The following is a 22511-nucleotide window of genomic DNA, read 5'->3' as shown; positions in this document are numbered from 1 at the left end:
TAAGTTGTATTATATTCTCAGGAAAAGAAGCTATTAAACTCGCGAGGTCAGAGTGCCGCACACCTCATTTATTAACGTCCTCTCATAAGCTGCCATCTCCGGGGACACGAGTGGAGAGGCTGAGCTCCTATCCGCGTGGACTGCCTGAAGAATCGCCACTCTTGTCAGCAGGTGTTCAGGGGCTGCGTGTGCCGGGGGCTGTGTTGTACCCCTGGCAGATCCCTCGATTTCACGCAATCCCTCCTCCACAGTGTGCCTGGCTGACCGAGGGGGCACGGCCTTCTGCTGGCTGGGGCTCCCTAGTCCCATCCCAGCCCCAACCCGCCGCGACCCTGGCTCCCCGGCCAGGGGTGTGTCAGATGGCATGCCACTCTCCCAGTCCAGATTTAGGGGCTCTCGGTTCCTTAGCGAAACTGTGTCTCCTACCTGCTAAAATTATTTAGAAAAAATTAGGTGCCAGGGCGCCTGGTTGGCTCAGTCGGTGAAGCGTCCGACCCTTGATTTTTGCTCAGGTCATGCCCCCAGGGCGGTGAGCTCAAGCCCCGTGTTGGGCTCCTCGCTGAGTGTGGAGTCTGCTGAGGATTCACTCGCTCTCTCTGCCCCTCCCCCACTCATTCTTTTTCTCTTTCTCTCTCTGCCCCCTCCCCCACTCGTGCTGTCTCGCTCTCTCTCTCTCTCCAAAAAGAAAACTTACGTGCCTCCTTGTCCAGTTTAAAGTTAACTCCTGAAATTACATATCAAGTATAGATAGTTCAAAGGGTGTAATATCTGTCATGTGACATGGGATGAGCCTTGCCCATGTTTTTGGCAAAACTCTGGCACTGCCTATGAAGTTGACGGGCAAGATTCGCTACCTAATCTAACTGGCAGAGGTCTTTGTGGTCAAACCGTCCAGCCAGATCAGTCTTGCTTTCTGTCAGATCCAAGTTGGATACCTTTTTCAATCAAATAGCAGTACATACATCGTGACAAGCATCTGACTTCTGAATGTGAACCCTTAGGTCTGTGGACAGACAGACAGGAGCACACAACCTGGCCAAGAGTTTGTCGCCTGGGCAAAATGAAGGATTGTGTCCTTGATTGTGTCTTGCCTTGCTCTCCTAGGACTCTCTTAGAGGCAACGGATTTGAAAATCGTCCCCTGGTAAGAGTCAGGAGAGTGAGAGGCGTGCATTTATTTTCTGAAGGGCAGGACGGTGATTGTGCAGGCGGGAGTGGCCTACAGTGGGACTTAAGAGATCACGGGCACGTTCTTCGACAAGTGAGGTTTGTTGGGTTTAAAAAAATTTTTTTTAATGTTTTTATTTATTTTTGAGACAGAGAGAGACAGAGCATGAGCAGGGGAGGGGCAGAGAGAGAGGGAGACACAGAATCCGAAGCAGGCTCCAGGCTCTGAGCTGTCAGCACAGAGCCCGACGCGGGGCTCAAACCCACGAACCGCGAGATCGTGACCTGAGCTGAAGTCGGACGCTCAACCGACTGAGCCACCCAGGTGCCCCGACAAGTGAGTTTTAAGAAAGAGTACACATGGAAGTTAAGGATCTAGACCTGTAGTTCCTTAAAAATCACACATGCCCTCATACCCCCTGGAGAATCATTATGTACCACAAGGATATGTGTGCCCCAGTTTAAAACCCCTGCTTTTAGCTACAACAGCATTCTCCAACTACGTCAGTCTGTGACTGCAGCCAGTGAACTAAGCTTCACTCGGTATTTGTCTTCACTCCTGTTTGGCAGAGACCTGTCAGCTGGAAGGGTCAGAACCACAGAACTCAGCCTTTCTTTCTATTCAGTACCTGTATTTCGTCAGGTCTGAAGCTGTCATTAAAATAAAAACAAAACTCCTCAAACAAGCAAAGAAAGGCACTGTCGCTCTCTAGAAACGTAAGGGCATTTGCAGATAGGGACACATTTGCTCCGGAGTGTAGTGTTTCAGATGCCAGGACCAGGAACATTGAAGGAGTTAGGAGGAGGCGGGAGGTATTGATTCAGGGACAGAAGGAAGGTAGGTTGAAGAAGGGAGCCCACGTTTTTAATCATTTATATTACATGAAATACATAGAACTTTCACAATAAACCTGTAAGATGAGATAGAAATACCATGAGGAAAACAGACTCGGAGAGGTTGAGTAACTCACCCAAGCCCACAGTTCATTAGTGCCAGAGCAGAGATTTGAACCTAGTTCAGTCTTGGTGACTTCAAAGTCCTGTAATGCTGCCTCTCCCATTGGTCAATACCTACGATAGAGTGGGCTGTCTTTCCTTTTTTTTTTTTGTTTTTAATTAAGTATTTTATTTATTTTATTTAACTATTCTGGAGTAGTTCACGTGAACGGGCTGTCTTTCTAACACCCTTAGTTCATTCTCAAAACAACAACAATGACATCAGTAACAACGCGGACAGTAGGAGGAATTTCTGTAACATGCGAGTACCAATCCAATTATAAATCTAAATCTAAATGTGATCAGCAGATGTTTCAAGAGGAAGATGTTAAGTGGCTGAGGTAGAAGCCTGTGTTACTTCCCTAGGAGAGAGTAAAGACTTTCATAGACTGGTTGAGATAAAGTCTTATGAACACATACCAGCTTATATACAAAGTGAAGAAGCGTTCAGGAGATGCTATCTCATACTAATTGGATTGTGTAACTTTCCGGAAGAGACCACACACAAAGTGAGCAAAGTTCTGTGTCGCCGATTCACTTCAGATCCTTTTTCTTCTTCATTATTGTGAAAAAGAGCTTGTTTGTTAATGGTGAAAATAAATATACTGTATTTGAAGATACAAAAATTCTCTCTCTCTCTCCCTTCCCCACATTTCTCTCCTTCCCCTCTCCCTCCTCTCCCCCCGCCCCTCATCTGCAAGGCTGTAAAGTCTATGAGGACAGCTACTGTGTCCATCATTCATTGTTGTGCCTAGCATCATGCCTAACACATAGTAGACAGTCAATAAGTATTTAGCAAATGAAAGAATCAGTGATATGCCAGAATCTAAGATCTCATGCTTCTAAACTAGGAGATGAACTATATCTTTCAGACTCCAGAATAGATCTCTTTTAGGGTCATGAGAAAAGATTCTGTCAGTCAGGGCTTCTGATCCTTTCCCCAAGCCAACCCTGCAAGTCTTAGAATAAAGAACCTAGCAACTAGAAAAGCACTCAATTTATTTTTAATTTTATTATACTCAGTTTGGGAGGAAGGGTTGTTGACCTTTTTGTGAATATGATGAAAATTACGGCCTTTCTGAAACAAAGGAACACACAGACAAAATTTGATGTACAATTTAAGTAGGTTCATGAACCCTTTAAACTATGCATCTCAAGTTAAGAATGCTAAAGAGTGAAATGCAGCTTAAGGAAAGGGCACAGTCACCCTGCTAGACCTCTCATATTTGAAGGAAAGTTGACAAGAGAACAATAAGAGCTTGCTTTGGATATAGTACCAAAGGGGAGACTATGGCGCCGGTTCCAGCCGTGCCTCATTTCTGGTGAGACACTTTCGTAAAAGACCCTTTGTTCCCTTTGGGACAGATGCCACCAAACACTACTCCTGAATGACAGTCCACTGTCCAGCCCTTCCTAGCGTGCACCCTTCATCCTGTGATTGGACCACAGGCAGGAAAAGGGGAGAAATAAGGCAGAGTTTTGGATAGTGCAGGTTGCTGAGTTTTTGGCTCCTAGAGTACACTTACATTAATTTCAGGCTCTGTGTCTCGAAATGTTTTTGCTCTTAGCGGAAGCACTACAAGTCTGTTGCCTGGGATATTTTCCTCTCTCCCAAATGGATGCAAGAAAGCACAGATTTTATATGGACGTAGATAATCTGTCACGAGATAAAACATTTCTAGGTCATAGCTGGGAGTGGATGCACCCCAGACCTTCCCTTTTCTCCAGCTCCTATCTCTACCAGAGGAAGATTTTTTTCTGCCCTTGTAAGCACCCCCCACCCCCCACTTCACTACTTCAGATTTCATCCAGCCCATACTAATCATTAAGTTTTAAGGACACAGACCTCACTGGTGACTGAGGATTTTCCACCTCTCAGCTTCACTTTCTTCATCTGCAAAGTGGGGATAACGCCATCCGTCCCTATGTTCTGGGATCATCATGAGCAGCGCTTAGCTCAGGGTCCCTGGCACACAGTAGGCACATGATCAAGTTGACTTGTCTGATTTTAAGGACAGTGGCCTCTAGAAGCAGAGGAGGAGAAACCAGGCAAGTTTGCTCCTTATGCCCTTTGTAGTGGGCTCACTTCTGTCCCTGCCCTTTTCTTACCCAGTCCCTATATCAACAGTGTTCCCTTCTGGGACCGAGCCAGGGAGGCTCTAACCTCAGGCGCCCGAGGTCCTAGCCATGCCTCTGGGACTCACAGCTCACTTTTTTGGTGCCTGAAATATCACTGACATTTAGGACCACCTGGTCAGGGCAGTAATAAGTATTCCTTTCAGCTCCCTCCTTTCCTCCCTTCCTGTTGTTTTTACTTCTCACTCCCTTTTTGACAACAACTATTTCTTGAGCACTTCTCTGTGCCTAGCACAATACCAACGCTAGATACTGCTAATAAAATATTAGATCGTGCTAATAAAAGAAACAGTGTGGCTACTCTTGTAGGCTCCAGTCAGAGGTAGAGTGGAGAGTAAATAGCAGACAATTCATAGGATGTGATAAGGGCAATTAAAGAAATAAAATGGGGGGATGACCAGGGGATCCGACTTCGATAGAGGGAGTACCTTCCCTGAAGAGGTGACATTTGAGCCCTGTGACTGTCCTGGGGCGCGACTTGACACGTTGGCTTGATTCCAAATGAGACGTGCTGTTGGCCAGTGCAGAGACAGAGCTTCTCTTTGTTTTTCTCTCCTAACAATAGAGGATTTAAGGCTTAGGGGAAGTCAAACTGCTGATTTTTACTAGCTTTTTGTCAAGTAAGCTTAAAAAATATTACGACCTTCACCTGCACCTTTATAGCTATTCACTTACTGTGTACAGGCATTGTGTACTTTACATATATTATCTTATTTATTTAATTCTCCAATAACCCAGTAAAGCAGGGTTTATCATCAAAGTTATCCCTGTAGTCAAAGAAATCAGAACTTAGAGAAGCTAACTAACTTGCCCATGGCCAACGGCCCATCGGTGGTAGCTGAGGACTGGGGTCCAGGTGGGTCTGAGAACAGGGCCTGTGCCCCCAGCCAGTAGACTAGGCTACCCCCCTTCTTGTGAGGTCGTAACTCACCTGGTTCTCCTTTCCTCTGCAGCGGTGCCAGTGAAGACGAGGACACATGAAGGCTTGCTGTCCCCAGTGGAAACTCCTCCCTCTCCCTGTGTGTATGTGACGGCGTGTATGTAACGGCTTCTGATTTCTGTGAAAGCTGCCCAGCAACAAACGTCCTTCCACCGGATCCATCCCCAGGTCCACAGCAGGCACACATCTGTCCAAGGGATGACCAACTTTATTGTCACTGACTGTGCTTGTCATTCTCTTGTCATGGTAGGTCAAGGAAAAGTGCCCCTGTGATCAACCAGGAGCAGTTAATTAAGAAGCGTCCTTCAGGTAGTCCCTCAATGGCTGCTTTGAACTTACTCAGGAAAGCCAGCCCTTGGAATATCATATACCCAGACAGCATCGCTTCATCTGGAAGGATCTGGAATAATCTTGAAGGGCAGTCAGAACTTTTTCCCTACCTGCGAATAAAACCCCACTTTATTTATACTGAAGCATGAAATAATGGGGGAGGGGCAAAGCAGGGCTCTGTAGATAGTTTCTGAAAGTCCCATTATACAGTTGTGAAAATGTGGTTCCATGAAGTGAGATGGGTGGCCTGAAGATGGGGTTGGAGAAAGAGTTAAAAGTTTGAAATACAGAGATATTTTTAGTATATGAGGTTATCCAGCACTTCAGATCCATAATTCAGTGCTGTGGAAATGAAAAAAATGATTGAAGAGGTGGAAAGGAAATGACTTTAAAAAAAAAAAAAAAAGGACCAAAGAGATCTGATTAAAAGTTGAAATCAGTATTTCTGAACTCAAATTGCCTGAGTTTCCAAAATAGTCACTAAAGGATCTGATGGAGCCTGAGTTATTTGGGTGAATTCTGCCAGTTTTCTGGGTCTTGTCACAACATGAAGTCTGCAATGTATATTGCAAAGTGGGAATTTTTCAGTGTAGGTTTTTGGTGCCCTCGCCCCAACCCCCGTGGCCTCATTTGGCTTAAATGCAGTGTAGGGAGAGTTCTTATCGCTCTGGTGTGCTGAGTCAAGCCCCGTCTCCCAGCAGGTGCACCCACCTTTCACTCCAGCTGGAACCCCTCTTCCCATGGCATCCCACCCACCGGCCTTCGGACCCTCTCCTGCAGCCAGGCTCTCCCCTCTCGAGTACCATGAGCAGAGGCACACCGTGGTTGCCCTTCCAGCCCTTCCCCACTCCCGAGTCACATTTCCTTACCATCAGGTTTTCTATTCCCAAGTAAGCCATGATTTCTAGGGAGTGCAAACCCGCAAGCTAAAGAACCTGCATTTTCTCAGACATCAGTTTATGCTTTGGAGTTAGGGGATGCCCTTACTTTTAGATAAAACAGTTAATTATGAAATAGAATGTGCGTACACGCAGTTAAGGTAAAATGGGACACTTCCCAGGGAATTCTTATTTGCGAGTGGGATGTATGTGTTCCCTGTCCTCTGCCTTTAGCAGTATTTTGGTGTCCACTCCCGAGAAGTACAATCGGAACCGTATCCACGCAGCTGACTCAGGGCCTCGACTTCTAGTTGCCTCCGCAGCAGAGCTGAAGGCATCTGCCCTGGAGAAATCCCTCTCCTCCTGCCTGCCTGTGACCTGTGTACCTATCACAGAGCTTTAGGGCCAGCTGGTGTGTGTGGGGGGGGGGGGGGGGTTTGAGGCCGAAGCAATACTTACTGTAGGAAGCCTATTTATGTCATTGTCCAATCCTGTGTTTGCTATGAAACTATTTCTTTGAGGCCAGGAAGCTACTGGGCATATCTGCTTCTGGGTTAGGATTACCCTGACTCACTACATATGTTAGGATGTTGGGACCAGGAGTCCTTTGGGCAGTTAAAAAAAAATAATATATATATATATATTTTTTTTTTTTTCTCTCAAACTGGTGGTCAACAAATGGCTAAGACAGTTTTGGTGCTTTCCCTACCTGCCTGCAAAGACTGGAGAATTTGGCATACCACTAATGACGACCCCCAGCCTCACCCAACAGAACTCCCCAAAAAGGACCAGGGGCCACTCTTACAAGAGTTTAAAAACCAACAGATTAAGAACACTTGAGGATTTGGATGCTTGTGTTTGTCTTTCCCCAATAATTATTGTTGAATCTCCCAAGTAGTAGCCTTATCTTAGCAATGGACAGACCATTGGCTCCTCCATACCTGATTATATGTTATTACTTAAAGTCAGTTTCTGGGGAACTCGAGCATGTATGCGGTAGATACGAACAGAAGTATAAAAATACATGCCAGCCTATCTCCATATGTTATCATATCTCTGTAATCCTCAAGGAAAGCACTTTTGCTTTTAGTTAGGATTTCAGATTTGCTCGATGGGCTCCTGCTGTCTTCAGCACCTGATAAAACTTTAACCAGGGAAGCATTAAACATGGTGCAACAGCTTCTGCCCAGGCTCCTGAGTTCCTGCCAGCAGCATTTATCAATGTAAGAACGAGGATGCTTCCTGCAGTGGCACCAGCCCCCCCCCTGGAGCCAGAGCACGCTGCTCAGACTCAAGCCCCAGCAGGATGAGGCCTTACTGCCAGGTCAGTAACAGAGTGCTCGAAAGTGTGTGCTGACCGACTGCAGGCTATGGGGGGAGGGGTGGGTGTTGCAGAAATCCCCGGGGAGAAGTCACCGAGGGAGGCAGGTCACGAGTGTGTCCAGAACGAATTGGGTCCCCACAGCGATCCCTGGCTGCTTTCCAAATTTTGGTTCTCTGGAGGCTGAGAGTGGGTTTGTCCTTTGATTTGATATCATTGAATCCAGGCCGATTCTAAGAAGTCCTTAGAGTCTCAGCTGTGGGGGGGAAGTGACCTATATTGAGGACCAGCTGTGAGCCAGGCCCTGCCCTAGGCCCCAGTTTCTCAGCTGATAAAACGGATGTGGAGTGGAAGACCCCGTTGCCCTGAGTTACACAGTTAGAAGTATTAGAGCCAGATTTTGAGCCCAGCTCTCCCTCACTTTGTGGTGGTCGGTGGCACATCGACGATACAGAGGGAGGAGGAGGCCTCAGAACCCCCCCACTGCAATCCGACCATCCCACTTTATGGATTCTTTTCCAAAATTACATTTCACGGCTATCCTTTGGGCTCAGAAATGGCATCGAGGTAGCCTCATTCTGCCACTGTAGCAGATACGTGAAGTCCACATTGCTAACTTGAGCCTGCCCCCAGGAGTTGGGGGAGCCTTTCCTTTTTGGCGCCATCCCCCAGAAATGAGAGTTTTTCTAGGCCTTCAAGAGTATAGAAGTTCTTAGAAATGGTCCAAGTGAAGAGGGTTCTGCTAAGTTTATTTGAAAATGTCTGCTGCTGCACTGCCTCAGAGAAGGCAGTCTTCCTATTTTAGCCCAGCCTGTCCTGTGCTCTTTGACGATGTGTTAACTCAAAGTTCGGTGAATCTAGACTTTCCTGCTGATACCTGCTATGGACATGTGTACACACACACACACACACACACACACACACACACACTGAGTACATATGTTTATGTAAATGACAAGGGTACATGCATAGACCCTCACACACACATAGTGGGGGAACTCAGGGGAGACCGGGGCGGCCCCCTCCTGATCTTGTGTACCACAGCACCACCGCGGAGGCTTCTGCCAGCCCCGATCACAAGTGTCACCACATAGTCGGAGCTCAGGATCTTGCTTACAAGGTGTTCACGAGAAGAACAGCTCCTTGGCAGAGGTTGTCGGCTCCTAAAGCACAGGGCCAAGGTGGGCTCCAGCCCTGCTCCGAGATGTCTAACGATATGGGCAACGATAACCCAGCCATTTTGAGGACCCAGGAGTCTGCCCACTCCAGTCTGGACTGAGGGCACAGCTACAGAGTTTGTGACTTGTGCTGGTGGCAGGGTATAGGAAGTCCTCCCCTCCCCCCACCCAGAAAGTGTTCTCTTGCCAACACCTGAAGTTTCATACGCACATAATGGCTGTTTAGTACATGCTTCGTAATCAGAAAATTGGTTGCATGTTTGCTGTGTGCCTAGCCCATCTGGACTTTCGTTGAAAACACAAATCTCTTTAGGGATGACACAGCCCAGACTTAAGAGAGAGAGAAGAGACTTGAGATCTCATTAATATGGCCTACACCCAGCAGTGCTCTGAAGCCCCGACCCAGCCCATTCCCAGACTCAGGCTCAGGGGGCCTGCCTGGTGGAAGAGTAGCATTTGGAACTGAAAACACACCAGAAGCAGCACAAGGAGTGCCGGGGCAGGAAAATGAAAACAAATTGAGACACTTGTGGGTATAAAGGTGCAAAACATGCCACAGAGCCCATGCTGGGGTTGATAGGACCTTGAGGGGACAGTGGACTTATATTAACAGGAATCAAACCTGACCAGTCTTTGTACAGTGACAGGCCATACTGCATGGGTGGGGACAAGCAACGAATCCGTTGTCCTCTGCCTGTTTTCCTGTGCACAGTCACATTCCCTCCTTACCTTCTCCTTCCACCCTTCACGTTAAACAAGGGAACACTCACTCTTCCAAGGGAATTACACATTTGAGTTAATGTTTCAGTATATCATTTTCATACTGTAAATTATTTTGTAAGAGAGATTTACCGCTATCCCAGGATGTTTGGACTCAGCGCCCCTGTGCATTTGGAAATCAATAAACTATTACTGGAAATACCATTCGTCTCTGAGAGTTGTGCACAAAGGAGCCTGCTAGGTGTAAATATTCATGATGATCTCCATCCTTAACTGTGGGGATGTTGGAGACGGTGATGTGTGGTTATTAGATACGGACGCTCATTTACTCCTGACTTCTCCAGAGTGGTTTTGGAGATCTCTGGGAAGGGGCAAGCGGATACACTTAAAGTCTTTATTTACAGATATGTTTTCTCCTCAAAGTAAAACAATCCATGCCTAGGTTAAATTTTCTGAGCAGAGTTAGATTATAACCCAAAGAATACTTGATCCTGAATGATGTTTTCAAGTAATATTAAAGCTTTACAATTTGGATTAACCAGGGGGCACATCAGATTTTAATTTTTATATTTTCTAGAAATAAAAAATCTTTGTAGAGAAAATTACAGGTATACCGGCCAGCAAAAACATCTTTGTGGAACCTTGGAGCTATACATGTGAGAGAGAGATATATATATGTATATATATTTATATATATGTATATATATTTAAGTAGGCTTCACGCCCAGCATGAAGCCCAACACAGGCTTGAACTCATGACCCTGAGATCAAGGCCTGAACTGAGATCAAGAGTCGGACGCTTAACTGACTGAGCCATCTAGGTGCCCCCCAACTTCCACCTGTGGGGCTGCAGTGAAACCAAAAGTCATATGCACGGAGGCAAAATGTGAGAACCCAGGAGAGTAGACACTCTGTGAACCAAAAGCGCAAGTCCTGCCTAAAGGCATTACAATTCACTGTATAAAAACCCCTCCCAAAACCCACCACCAGGCGTGTCTGGAGGAGCTGCGATTTATGAACCCTACTCTGAATTTCCTTTGAACAAATTTGTCTCCATCAGACCTCGTTAGTTAGCTGGGGGACTGTGTGAACTTCGGAGAAATTGTCCAAGATAGGGAGGTGAGTCGGTCACTCAAGGTCGCCCGGCGAGCCACACCGACAGAGCCAGGACAGCAGACTCTCTGTCTCCTGTAAGCGTCTCCTCCTTCCCCTCTCCGGGTGCTGAGGCCATTTCTGCCTGGTGAGACGGGGTTGCCAAGCCCCGTAGCACTCAAGAGTCTCATGTTTTAACAAACCACAACGTGTTTGGAGGTTTCCTTCCCTACTGCCTGGTGCCAGTATCTCAACACCACATCCCGTTGCCCCAGCCCTTTCTCATTTTATTGTCTTTCCCTCGGAAAGCTACAACTCTACTTCGTTTCATCGATCTTTGCTTGGTCCAACTTCCAGGTGGCCCCATTTCCTTTACACTCATAAAAGGGTGAAATTGCAGCTTGTCTGGGACATCTCCTGGCCCGGGAGAAAGCCAGGCTGCCAATCTTGGAAGAAAATATCACAGAAAAAACAAAAAACCGAAAAGACCACTTAAAGTCAGTAACTGGCTGTGCCGAGTATCCGTACTTGTTAAAAACTGCAATCTCCAGTTTTAAATCCTTGTGTTAATAATACTAGCTGCCATTTAATGAGCTCTTTCTCTGGGCCAGGCACTGGCCTCGTTGCTTTACACATTATCTTATTTAATTCTCAGAGCACTGACATTATCATCTCCTATTTTCTTGCACAAGAATCAGATTTAGAGACTTAGATGCTCTGCCCAAGGTCACATCCTAATAAACGAGAAGCCAGGATTTAAATCTAGCTCTAAAAGGGTTCACAACCCCTTGTCTTAATCTTTCGCTCTCAGTGGCACAGAGTCTGCCTTGTGTTGGTGAATAACACCCCGACCACCACACATACAGTAAGGCCGTGGGGCAGCAGACTTGGACCTTTTTTTTTAGGTCTTGCTCTGTACAGTCTACAGATGCACAGGGTACATAAGGGAAGGAGGGCTAAGGATGACAGTGGAAACCTCTTTTAACCTGAAACTGCACTTTGGGAGGGAGGGAGCTATTAGATTTTCTTAGTCTCCTTTATTCCAAGGCCATAAATCGTGAAATCATCAGAAGAGGCAAAGCCGTGCCTTCTTCTATCATAGTCTTAGAATCCCAAAAGTCAGCCAGCTGTGACACTGAGTCTGTAATTTAATTAAACATCTTGAAGATGTCTCCAACAGATTGATGTCGGGCCACCTTCATGTTCTTGGAGAGGACTGCAAAAAGAGCTTGTCTATTTTACAGTCCATTTACTGAGTGTCGCCATCGTGGCCACAGCACACAGCAGGCCATTTGCCTTACGAAAATGGCCCACAAACTTCACACCAGTTTGGGGACTCAGTGGCTACTCATTTACCTACAGCTCAGCCATCTGTCGGTTTCACTTATCCTCATTTCTGGAAGATGAAATCCAAACAAGTGCTCTGACCGTGAGTAATTGAGACAGAACTGGAAAAATCTGGAACCTCTGCTGGACCCACTCACAAGTGACTGAGCATGAGGAAGTGACAAGCTAGGCCTCTGACCGGTTGAAATAAATGCTACAAAGCAAATACGTAAGAGAAAGGCCATACATCCACCCATCAAGCCTCTTCTCAGAAACTATTCCTACATCACACGTAGTTCTAAATGTTTGACATCTGGTTTTCAAGCCTACCACAGATTAAATAGAAGGGTGAGAAACAGACTCCTAGAGGAAACTTAGGTCAAGAAGGAAAAAGCAATAGAAAACACAAAAACATGTAAGTCTACGGAAGAACTCAAACTGTGCTATTTAGTGCTCAGAACAGCTCCACACACATCTCAATTCCTGAAGGGGATTGCTGTATTATAGGACAATATAATCATATTCAAAACGATGACCCTGAGCATCACACCTAGAGAAATGAAATCGTGCCCAGAAAGAAGGCAAGAATTTGCATATCAAACATTTTAGAGGTGTTCATATCATAAATGGTACAAAACAAAATAAAACAAACACCTTTAGGGGTTTTAGCAATAAACCTCTGAGCATTTAGCTAAACAAAACATCCCCCCCTACCTGAGGTTTTATTGTTCCTTGAGCCTCTAGTGTTTAGAGAGTTTTTGCCATAACTTTGCAAGTGACTTTCATGCTACAGCGCTTTGCATATAATGGCATGAACAATGGAAGTGCCAGGCTTCCAATGTGATGAATAAAACTAATAACCAGAATACAGGTCAAATTCTGTTACAACAAATACTGCTACTATAAAAATCACTTAAGCATCCCTGTTATCTCTAAGGCCCTGTCAATTGCCCATTTATTTCAAGCAATAGTCATTACAATCAAATTGGAGTATAATAAAAAGAAACTGGACCCTCACCACAAGTTGGATGTAACACGATTTAACCTGTAGTAACACATTCTCCCTTGTATTTCTCCAGTTCTTCGCTGCAAGAAGAATAAACCTTACGTAGACATGGTACCAGCCTGGGAAGCTGGTGTTGGGTAGTTGTTGCTAAGAGAAGAAAACTCAGAAGAAAGGACACACGGAGTTGTGTGGCAAGCCCTCTCTAGGGAATTTGGTCTCCAGGGCCACTTTTGACCTTAATCCTCCTTGGAGCCATCAACCACAGAGTTGCTTGCTTCTAATAGTGGTGTAATGCATATATTAAGCCCTGGAATGAAGACATGATTCATTTCCCATGGATCACTGAGCACTTTGTGGCAACCTAGCCCCGTTCTGATGACCCTAAGATAAAGAAATCCAGAAGCGTGCGACTTGAACCATCTTTTCTCCCATGATGCACTGCTGTCAACACCACATAATTGTAAAAGCCCATGCCATGCTGATTATATATAGAAATGATCTAAGTCAACTGCATTCCATTTGGTATACAGGCAAGGATTTTTCCATGCCTATCCATCTGTTGCTGGTGGCAATGATGAGTTTTGTCATTTGCTCCTTTTTTTTCTTCCTTCCTTCCTTCTTCCTTTCTTTCTTCCATCCTTCCTCCTTCCTTCCTTTCTTCCATCCTTCCTTCTTCCTTCCTTCCTTCCTTCCTTCCTTCCTTCCTTCCCTCCTTCCTTCCTTCCTTCCATCTTTCCTTCATTCATTCATTTGTTCCTTCTTTCTTTTTTTCCTTCCTTCCTAACTTCTTCCTTCCTTCCTTCTTCATTCATTCGTTCATTCCTTCCTTCCTTTTTTCCTTCCTTCCTAACTTCTTCCTTCCTTCCTTCTTCTTCTTCTCCTTCCTTCCTTCCTTCCTTGCTTCCTTCTTCCTTCCTTTCTTCTATCCTTCCTTTCTTCCTCCTTCCTTCCTTCTTCCTTCTTTCCTCTTTCTCTTCCTTTTACTTAAATATTTATGACTACATTGCAGCCAACATTTTGCAACACCCTCAGCACAGAAGGGATTAAATCATAATTCGCATCTGAATAGTACAATCAGCAATAGGAAGAGCAGCAGGGAGGAAAATTGTTCACCTTTTCTCGATGTTATAATGCCTGGCTTGGACCCCAGATTCATGTTATACTCTGAAGAAGTTCATAAATTCTGGGCACTGCTCAGCTTGGGGAGGCAGGCAGTATCCCTTCACACCTCAGGGTGAGATGAGTGGTCTGTTGAAGCTCTGCCATCCCAGAATGTGTTTGCCTCTGCTTGTTTTCTCCCCCCAAGCCAGAGTGTAGTTAAACATTTACATGTCCCAGGCCGGGAGACTGGGTTCAGGAGAGCTTAAATATTTTGCTTGGCTCTTGACGACATTGAGGCCGAGTGTGGTTCTCCAGCTTCAAGATGTCAGTTTGCTGCCTCACCATTTTTATTAGAATAGAGATTGCAGGTGTTGGTTAGGAAATAATTTTTCTGTGTTTGGTTTCTCTCCACGCATTTGGCCTTCCAGGACCTTTCGGACCAGGCTGGATGGCTGTATCCTGGTACCAAATTCGGCCTATTCCAAATGGAAAGAACCATGATAGAGGAGCAAGACTGTTCTTGGGCTCTGCAGTGGTGGCTGTGGTGGTGATATCAGTGGAGTGGTTATAGGTGGAGGTGATGATAAAGAAACCACTAGTGAGAATAAAGATGGGTATTTTCTCAGCTCTTAAACCAATTTCCCACTTGCTAACAGGTGGGTTCTGATCTATTTTCCCTAGAAAACACTGGCCTATCTGATCAAACAAGGGCATTCTTTCTGAGATCAGACCTTATGGACACTATGACCAAACTATACTTGCCTATTAATTTACTCAAAACTGGGTTGCCTGCTAAGCCCCCTTCCCCACCTCTGGCATGAAAACAAGACATGTGGAGGAAGAATTAGATCACCTGGAGTCCAGTGTTGCCTATGGCTTAGTGGTGCAAAGAAGCCAGGATTTCTAGAAGTATCTGTCTTTTGCCATTTCTGAGATGGTGAGAAAATCTATCCGGAGTGTTTATGCCCCTCTTGATAGCCAAGCCATAAGCTTCCTTTTATACTGTGCTATGAGCTTAGTCACTGCCCCCAGAAAAGACAATTTCACGATGACTTACTTCCTCATAATCATTGGAACAGTCTCAGGAGGACATGCACACTGCTGCATTCCTTAAGGCCTGGCACATTGTCAAGTGGCAAACTTGCGCAGCAAATAAGAGACCTGGCCTGGTTCACAAGGCTGTCAGAAGTGATCCAGAGTTCAGGCTTCCCCTGGCCTTTTATCCTCTCACCCTCTTTCCTCTGTGCCTCCGCCTCCTTTCCTTCCGGTCTCTCCATCTGGAAACCATGAGCCTTGTGGACTCCAGACACAAATTCTCAGATTTCAGATGTTTGGGAAATTTCTCTGCTTGGGTCATTCTTCAAGAGTAAGAGAATTCAATAAGGGTGGAAAAACAGCTGAGACCCTTCCACAGAAAACAAATAAGGGACGGCCATCCCCTCTGCTAACTCAGCGCCAAACCCCCAGCAATAATCTAACTTCAGAAAAAGTATTGAGATCCTCCCCCCACACACACACACACCAGAAGAGAACAGAATAGAAAAACAAAATCTCCGCTCATAAAAACATACTTTTCTCCCTCGTGAGGCATAAACACAACTGGCATCAGATAATACGACGTAATTGATTTTGTGTGTCTTACGGGGAAGGGAAGGGTCTCTGGAGAGTAGACCCACCAGTGGTGGAATGAAGGGAAAGGTAAGGTTTAGCCTAAATTGTTAGGGAGAAACTGTTAACATTACGAACCACTTGACTCCAGTGTTGAATCTCCAGGACAAAGAGCAAATGTGTGGTCTTCGGAAAATGAAACGAGGGTGCTCCTGATCCTGGGTTTAGAAACAGACAAACTTGGCTCTGGTACTGGCTCTGTCCTAAACTCTGAGGGATTAAAGGGGAAGCTGGATCTACAGGGCTTAGGACAGTACCTGTACTTAGGAAGCGGTAGCTTGTGAGGACTGCTTATCGTGATGACCGTCATGCATCCGAATGGAGTCTTCTTGGGGCCGTGGAAGATGGAGCTTGCCCTTACGTTGCCCCACACTGGCTCCTCTGCTCAACCTCCAACTCTTCCCCGAGGCCACCGCATAGCCCTCTCTGCCACACCCATCCAGTTACACTTTCGTATCCGTATCTCAAATTACATGCACTTATTTGTTCATACAGTAACTTTTTGAAGGTTGTATTGTTTGTTCACTGCTGTATTAGCAATGCTGACAAAATTGCCCGCCACAAAATAGATGTTCGAAAAATACTCGCGGACTCTGGGACTAACGTCTTGATAGCATTCATATCCAGTTACTCCAGATATTACATCTTGATGCAGAAAACTGGGCGACGCCCTTAGCGACATCTTTGCCACCAGGAGTGCCCAAAGCATGTGGTGCCACCAAAAGGCACCTGCTTTTCCCAGGAGGAGGGGGACGAGAGCTGGGAAACCTAGCTGCTGTCCCTGCTGTGCAGCGTTTGGCCGGTCAGCTTCCCAATCTAAACACTCCTAAAATAGGGGTAGAGTCTCTTAGATTGGATCTCTCTACCTCTTCCGGCTCTAACACTGTAAGATCTTAGCAAAGAGAGAGGGGACAGTAGGAATGGAAACATCCTGCCTCTAAGAAACCCCAACTCTTCCTCCCCTCCATGAGTGTGCATATGTATGTGTATGTGCGTGTGTGCACGTGCATATGGGTGATGTGTATGTATGCGTGTCCACGGGTGACTGTGTGTGTGCACACATGCGCACACACTGGGGCTATACCAGGAGAACTGGACTCCAACGTAGACTTTATAGGAGGGCAGCAATTCCCCAAGTGCTTTGGACCGAATATTCGCGTACCCCCCAAATTATACATTGCAGTTCTAACCCCCAGTGTGATGGTATTAGGAGGGAGTGTTGGTGAAATAATTAGGTCATTAATGTGGAGCCCTCATGAATGGGATCCATGCCCTTAGAAAGGAGGCCCCAGGGAGCTTGCTCCCTTGCCTCTTCCTCCACGTGAGGGCACGCTGAGAAATGGGCAGGCTGTCGCCTGGAGGAGGCCCTCACCAGCCCCTGACTGTGATCTCAGACTTCCGGTCTCCAGGACTGGGAGGAATCAACTTCTGCTGATCAATCATCCGGTTTATGGTGTTTTGTTCTAGCAGCCTGAGCAGACTGAGAACGAAGAGCGCATGAGCCATGAAAAAATGCACTGTAGTCAGGTAACTTGGGAAGTGAAAGAGGAGGCCACACAAAGTCCCTGTGGGACTCCTCAGACCTTCTAATATGTTCGTGAACATCACGGAGCCTCGAAGGGAACTGGGTATGGTGTCCCGGCATTCCATGTAACAGTTATAGAAACAGATTTAGAGAGGAGTCCCAATGACCTCATTTAACTGGTGAGAATATGGGCTGAAAGGGAATGAATGATTGGCCTGAGGTCATTGGGGAACCTGAGTTCTTATCCAGATTTGGGCATGATCTCCCAGAAGAGAAAGTCTGGTCAGTGACCCAGGAGCCCACATTAGAACATTCTGGGAAACACCCCACGCTTCCATCTTTGGTCCCAAAGGGAAGTGAGCTTTCCACAGGCTGGCGTTTCTAGCCTCGGGGCTTGCACAGACATTGGTGTTTAGCACAAGGAAATTTTTCTCATCAGGGCGGCATCATCTGGAATATGAGGTGCAGCTCTAACAGGCTGTGGTTCTCTCTCTCTCTCTCTCTCTCTCTCTGGTTCTCTTCCTCCATCCCCCACCCCCACCCCCATTCTCTTCTCCAGGCTGCATCCTGGGGTTACTGTTGTGGCAAGCAAAGGCAGCACTGGCCTGCTTGACTAAGACCTGTAGCCCCACGATACACCAGGCGCAGGGGAAGGTGCTCAGTAAACCTCGTGCATTGGCAGGACCCTTCCATCCCAGCTGACTGGTTACCTCCATTCTCAGGACTAGGAAACTGATGTGTAAGTTCATTGAAAATGGAAGTCTGTGGGGCGCCTGGGCAGCTCCGTTAGTTAAGCTTCCAGCTCTCCATTTCAGCTCAGGTCATGGTCTCACGGTTCGTGAGTTCAAGTCCCTGCATTGGGCTCCACGCTGACATTGTGGAGCCTGCTTGGGATTCTCTTCCCCCCCCCACCCCCCCGCACTTGCACATGTTCTCTGTCTCTCAAAATAAATAGATAAACTTCAAAGAAATGGGGGTTTGTGTCTGGTCTCTTACAGTGGACCATGGACCATTTTCAAATGCCTTCTCTGGCACTTTGGCATCAGTGTGGTGGTGGTCAGACGGGGCTGGGAAGTACCAGCGAGAGTGAGTGTGTGTAATACCAGAGGGAAATGTGGTTATAAAAAAAAGACTTGGCACCCCTCCCAACTGCCGTTCATTAAACATGAGGTCAACATTTTATTTCTCTTTTTTTTTTAATTTTTTTTTCAACATTTTTTATTTATTTTTGGGACAGAGAGAGACAGAGCATGAACGGGGGAGGGGCAGAGAGAGAGGGAGACACAGAATCGGAAACAGGCTCCTGGCTCCGAGCCATCAGCCCAGAGCCTGACGCGGGGCTCGAACTCATGGACCGCGAGATCGTGACCTGGCTGAAGTCGGATGCTTAGCCAACTGCGCCACCCAGGCGCCCCAACATTTTATTTCAAGGATAGGATGGTCCGCACCTTTCTCTGGGTGTGGTGTGTAGGCGTGGGGACGGGTGGGGCATTGGAGGCCATGCCCCCAAGTGCATAACACACTCCGAAACAAAAGCCCCGACCCCCTTTTTAGACAAGACCATTTAGCGACCATCTGTTGTCATTCCAGCATCCCCGTTTACAGGGTCTCACCCCTCCCCCTCACTTCCAAATGGCTTTTCAAAGTATTTCTTCCAACTCCACGTAGTTGTCTCCCTGAAAGGAGTTTGTATAAGTGCAATGTTCCATCTCACTACAACTTTAGTGAGGTTTTTGCACCCCCTCAACAGAGCGGTCACGTGTCATGCGGGGTGTGCGTGTGCGTGTGTGTGTGTGTGTGTGTGTGTGTATCATCAGGCTGGTGATGCAGTCATGACCCTGTTCCTTGTACAGAAAGTGTGCGTGACACCCTCTGTGCACTTGCGGGCCGTCTTGTACAGAGTTCATGCCCTTCTGAGGAAAGAAGAGACACAGGGTTGTATTTTCTTAGGAGATTAGTAGATCCACTGCAATGTAACGAGAGCATTTAGCAATGGTAAGAAATAAATACCCCCCACTTGCCGGAACAGCTGTCTCCCCTCGGCCTCCTCCTTCTCACCCCTTTCCTTAGTGCACTCTGACCCTTTCTCTCCCAGGAACAAAGGCACGGCATCCACAGGAGCTCGTGGACACAGCATGTCTCAAAGAAGCCATCACCCCCGTGGTCCCCGGTTCTCCTCACGACAGTTCACGCTAATCAAGGGATTCCGTTTCTAGGAATGCACAACGCTATGGCCTTGAACTGGATCTACCCCCATCCCATTTCGTGTACTCTTAGCCTAACACAGCAGAACACTGAGACAGCCGGTTAATTTAATTGAGAGGAAAACCACTTCAACCAGCTGTTTTGGCAGAGGTTAAATAGAACCAGTACAACGTTGACTGCATTATGCATCTAAAAGAGAGGTTTTGTGGGCATAGCTGGAGTAAAATCCTCTCGTGACCTTGAGTTTAACGTCCTTGTATCAACACCAAACTCAAAGATTTGTCAATGAAGACTCAAGATGACCACACTTCCAACAATCAGCTTCCCACTGGCTTCTTCTCATGGACAAGTTCATTACGCCTTTCACTCAAGCTTTCTCTTCCTGAAATGGAGGTAGGAGTGAAAAATGGATCAGGAAGCCTGGGCCTGACATGTCTTAAGTCACTTTAAATGCGTAACTTACCCGCCCTGTGTCTCCATTTCTCCATCTCTAAAATGGGGATAATAATAGAACCTGACACACTGATGAGAACGATCAAATAAGATAATGCGTGAAAAGTGCTTAATACAGTGCCTGGCAAATAGCCCTCAAATAAAATAGTTACAATCAATATTAGCATTACTATAACACATTGATGAAGTATGAAAAAAGATTTTCAAAAGGAAATTTGGTGGTATCCAATCCCATTTCTAGATCTCTCTAACAAAGAAATATGACACATATACAAAGCTTTTTGCATACAGTGTTCATGTAACATTTTTTCTAATGGCAGAAATGTGATGACTTAAGTATTCATCAACAGGAGGATAGCTGAGTATTTTAGAGTCTGCCCGTGTAGAGGAGCACCGTACAGAAAATTGAGGGTGGGTTTCTTACTGCCTGCTCAGTGCAGCCAACAGTGCCTTTGAAAATCACCAAGTTCTCCCTGTTTAGATTGGCAATCACAGCTTTCCTTCCTGTAATCACAGAACATTCTCGGGGATGCTAATGAGATGATGATTTTGTTTTACTGGGAAGAATGGATTTGCATCACTCAAGCCAAACTGAACAGGCACAAACCCTGAAGAGGAAGGGTTGGCTGAAAAACACCCTTAATCCTAGTGCAAGACCATTTTGTCTCTGTGACCTTCCAGTCATTGGGACGTTAGGACCCAATGAGGTAAGGCCCTGACTTTGGATCATTGGAAACCCTCCTCAGAGCTTTCTGGCCTGAGCAAAAGAAGAAGACTTCATCTGCTTGACCATGTTAAAGCAGAGAAAGTAGACGGACTCTCCCCGTCCCTCATGGCTCTCCACTCCCAACTGCTGGTTCTGCTCCCTGGGGTTTACCTGTTCACTGCAGCCAAAACCACTAGGTTGGGAGTTGAGCTGGCAAGTCAGCCACTTTGCCACTCTCCAACCTCTGCTCCTCCAGAATGGACTCCCCATTCCTGCTCTGATTTCTACCAGCCAGGAACACTGATCAAGCTCCTCTTCCTCGGAGCACCTGGGTGGCTTAGTTAAGTGTCCGTCCAACTCTTGATTTCGGCTCAGGTCATGATCTCGTGGCTCATGAGATCAAGTTACATGTCAGGCTTGGTGCTGGCGGTGCTGAGCCTGCTTGGGATTCTCTTTCTCCCTCTCTCTGCCCCTCCCCCGCTCATGCTTGCCCTCTCTCAAAATAAATTAACATTTAAAAAAAAGTCCTCTCCCTCAAAACAAGAGCTGTGCTCTCTTCATCAGAGGTTCTTGTCTTGTTTGGGTTTCTTCTGTGCCTCCCTGGGCTGCTGTGTGCTTCCTTTACCCTGGACTCCATTTTCCTTGCAGAGGCAGGTGCCATTTTACTTCAGTTTCATGAGAGAGCAGGAAAGAGCTCAGACCACAGAAGGAAACGCATTGTAATTCTAGGTGCTCCTTATACCAGCATATCCCACCTCCTAGTATAGTGGTCCCATCACATATATTATTGAGCACTGTATTTTGACCTTCACTCTTCAGAGGCCTTCCTCCTTGCTTTTGAGAGGCAGAATGAAAAAGCTGGGGAGAAAGCTTTTTCCCTGTGAGAAGTGAGAGCATGCAATCAACAATGAGTTTGAAAGCACAGTGAAGAGAAAGTGTCACATTCTATGTGCTGTTAGCAACCGGGGGGGCTGCTCTAAACTGCCCTGAAGGGAGATTATGATCCCTGGTTGCCCCTCAAGAGCTGTTGTTCTCCATTCGAGGTCGACCTTTCTTCTTGCTCCCATTTTGGCACACATTTTGATGAATAGTGACACCTAGATATAAATTAGGCCACACTGAATCCTTGGCTTCTCCCCTCTCTTGCCCCTGTAGCTAATTTCCCCATTAACAGGAACCAGACTGCGTTTGCCCATGCAGTACCATATTAGGCCAGCAGGGGTCTGACATTAGTTGCTTTTAACCCACAATGACTGACTCCCTCCCCGGTGATGGCTCTGTGAATGAACTTGAAGTGAGAAGCAAAGGGCCATGGTTTGAGATAGCAGAACTCTTAAGTATAAATAGTGCATCCATTTCTGTAGTAAGACTATAAACAGTTCATCCCACAGGGCCCTGACGTTTCCTTATCCAAAATGAAGTGCCCGATTTAATCCGGTTTTCATGTTTACCCAGAAAATACATTCATAAAGGTAGCTACCTTAATCAAGGAGATTGGGCCATCCAGGTTTCTGTCCCAAACAACCCACCAGTTGCTGTTCAGTCCCTAAAGATGCTGTGAGGGCCAATGTTGTTGTTAATCAAAAAGTATCAGGATGCCTGGATGGCTCAGTTGGTTGAGTATCCGACCCTTGATTTTGGCTCACGTCATGATCCTAGGCTCGTGGGACTGAGCCCTGTGTCGTTGGGCTCCACATGAAATCTGCTTAAGATTCTTCCCCTCTCTCCCTCTGCTCCTCTCCCCCGCTTGCACTCTGTCTCTCT

At 46.4% G+C, this 22511-nt stretch overlaps 1 protein-coding gene across 1 annotated transcript in view; it reads left to right on the top strand.

The window, feature by feature from the left end:
* The window catches only part of TRIM44 (tripartite motif containing 44), a 110247-nt gene extending 100378 nt beyond the window's left edge, over positions 1–9869 (top strand). The window contains exon 5 of the mRNA XM_049648188.1: positions 5252–9869. Coding sequence (XP_049504145.1) covers positions 5252–5279 — 28 coding nt within the window. The 3' untranslated portion in view covers positions 5280–9869. The remainder of the gene's footprint in view (positions 1–5251) is intronic.
* The last annotated feature ends 12642 nt before the right edge of the window (positions 9870–22511 follow it).

The sequence above is a fragment of the Panthera uncia genome, chromosome D1 (genome assembly GCF_023721935.1).
Source record: "Panthera uncia isolate 11264 chromosome D1, Puncia_PCG_1.0, whole genome shotgun sequence".
Classification (NCBI taxonomy): Eukaryota; Metazoa; Chordata; class Mammalia; order Carnivora; family Felidae; genus Panthera; species Panthera uncia.
This window is presented reverse-complemented; position numbering and strand designations above follow the sequence as displayed.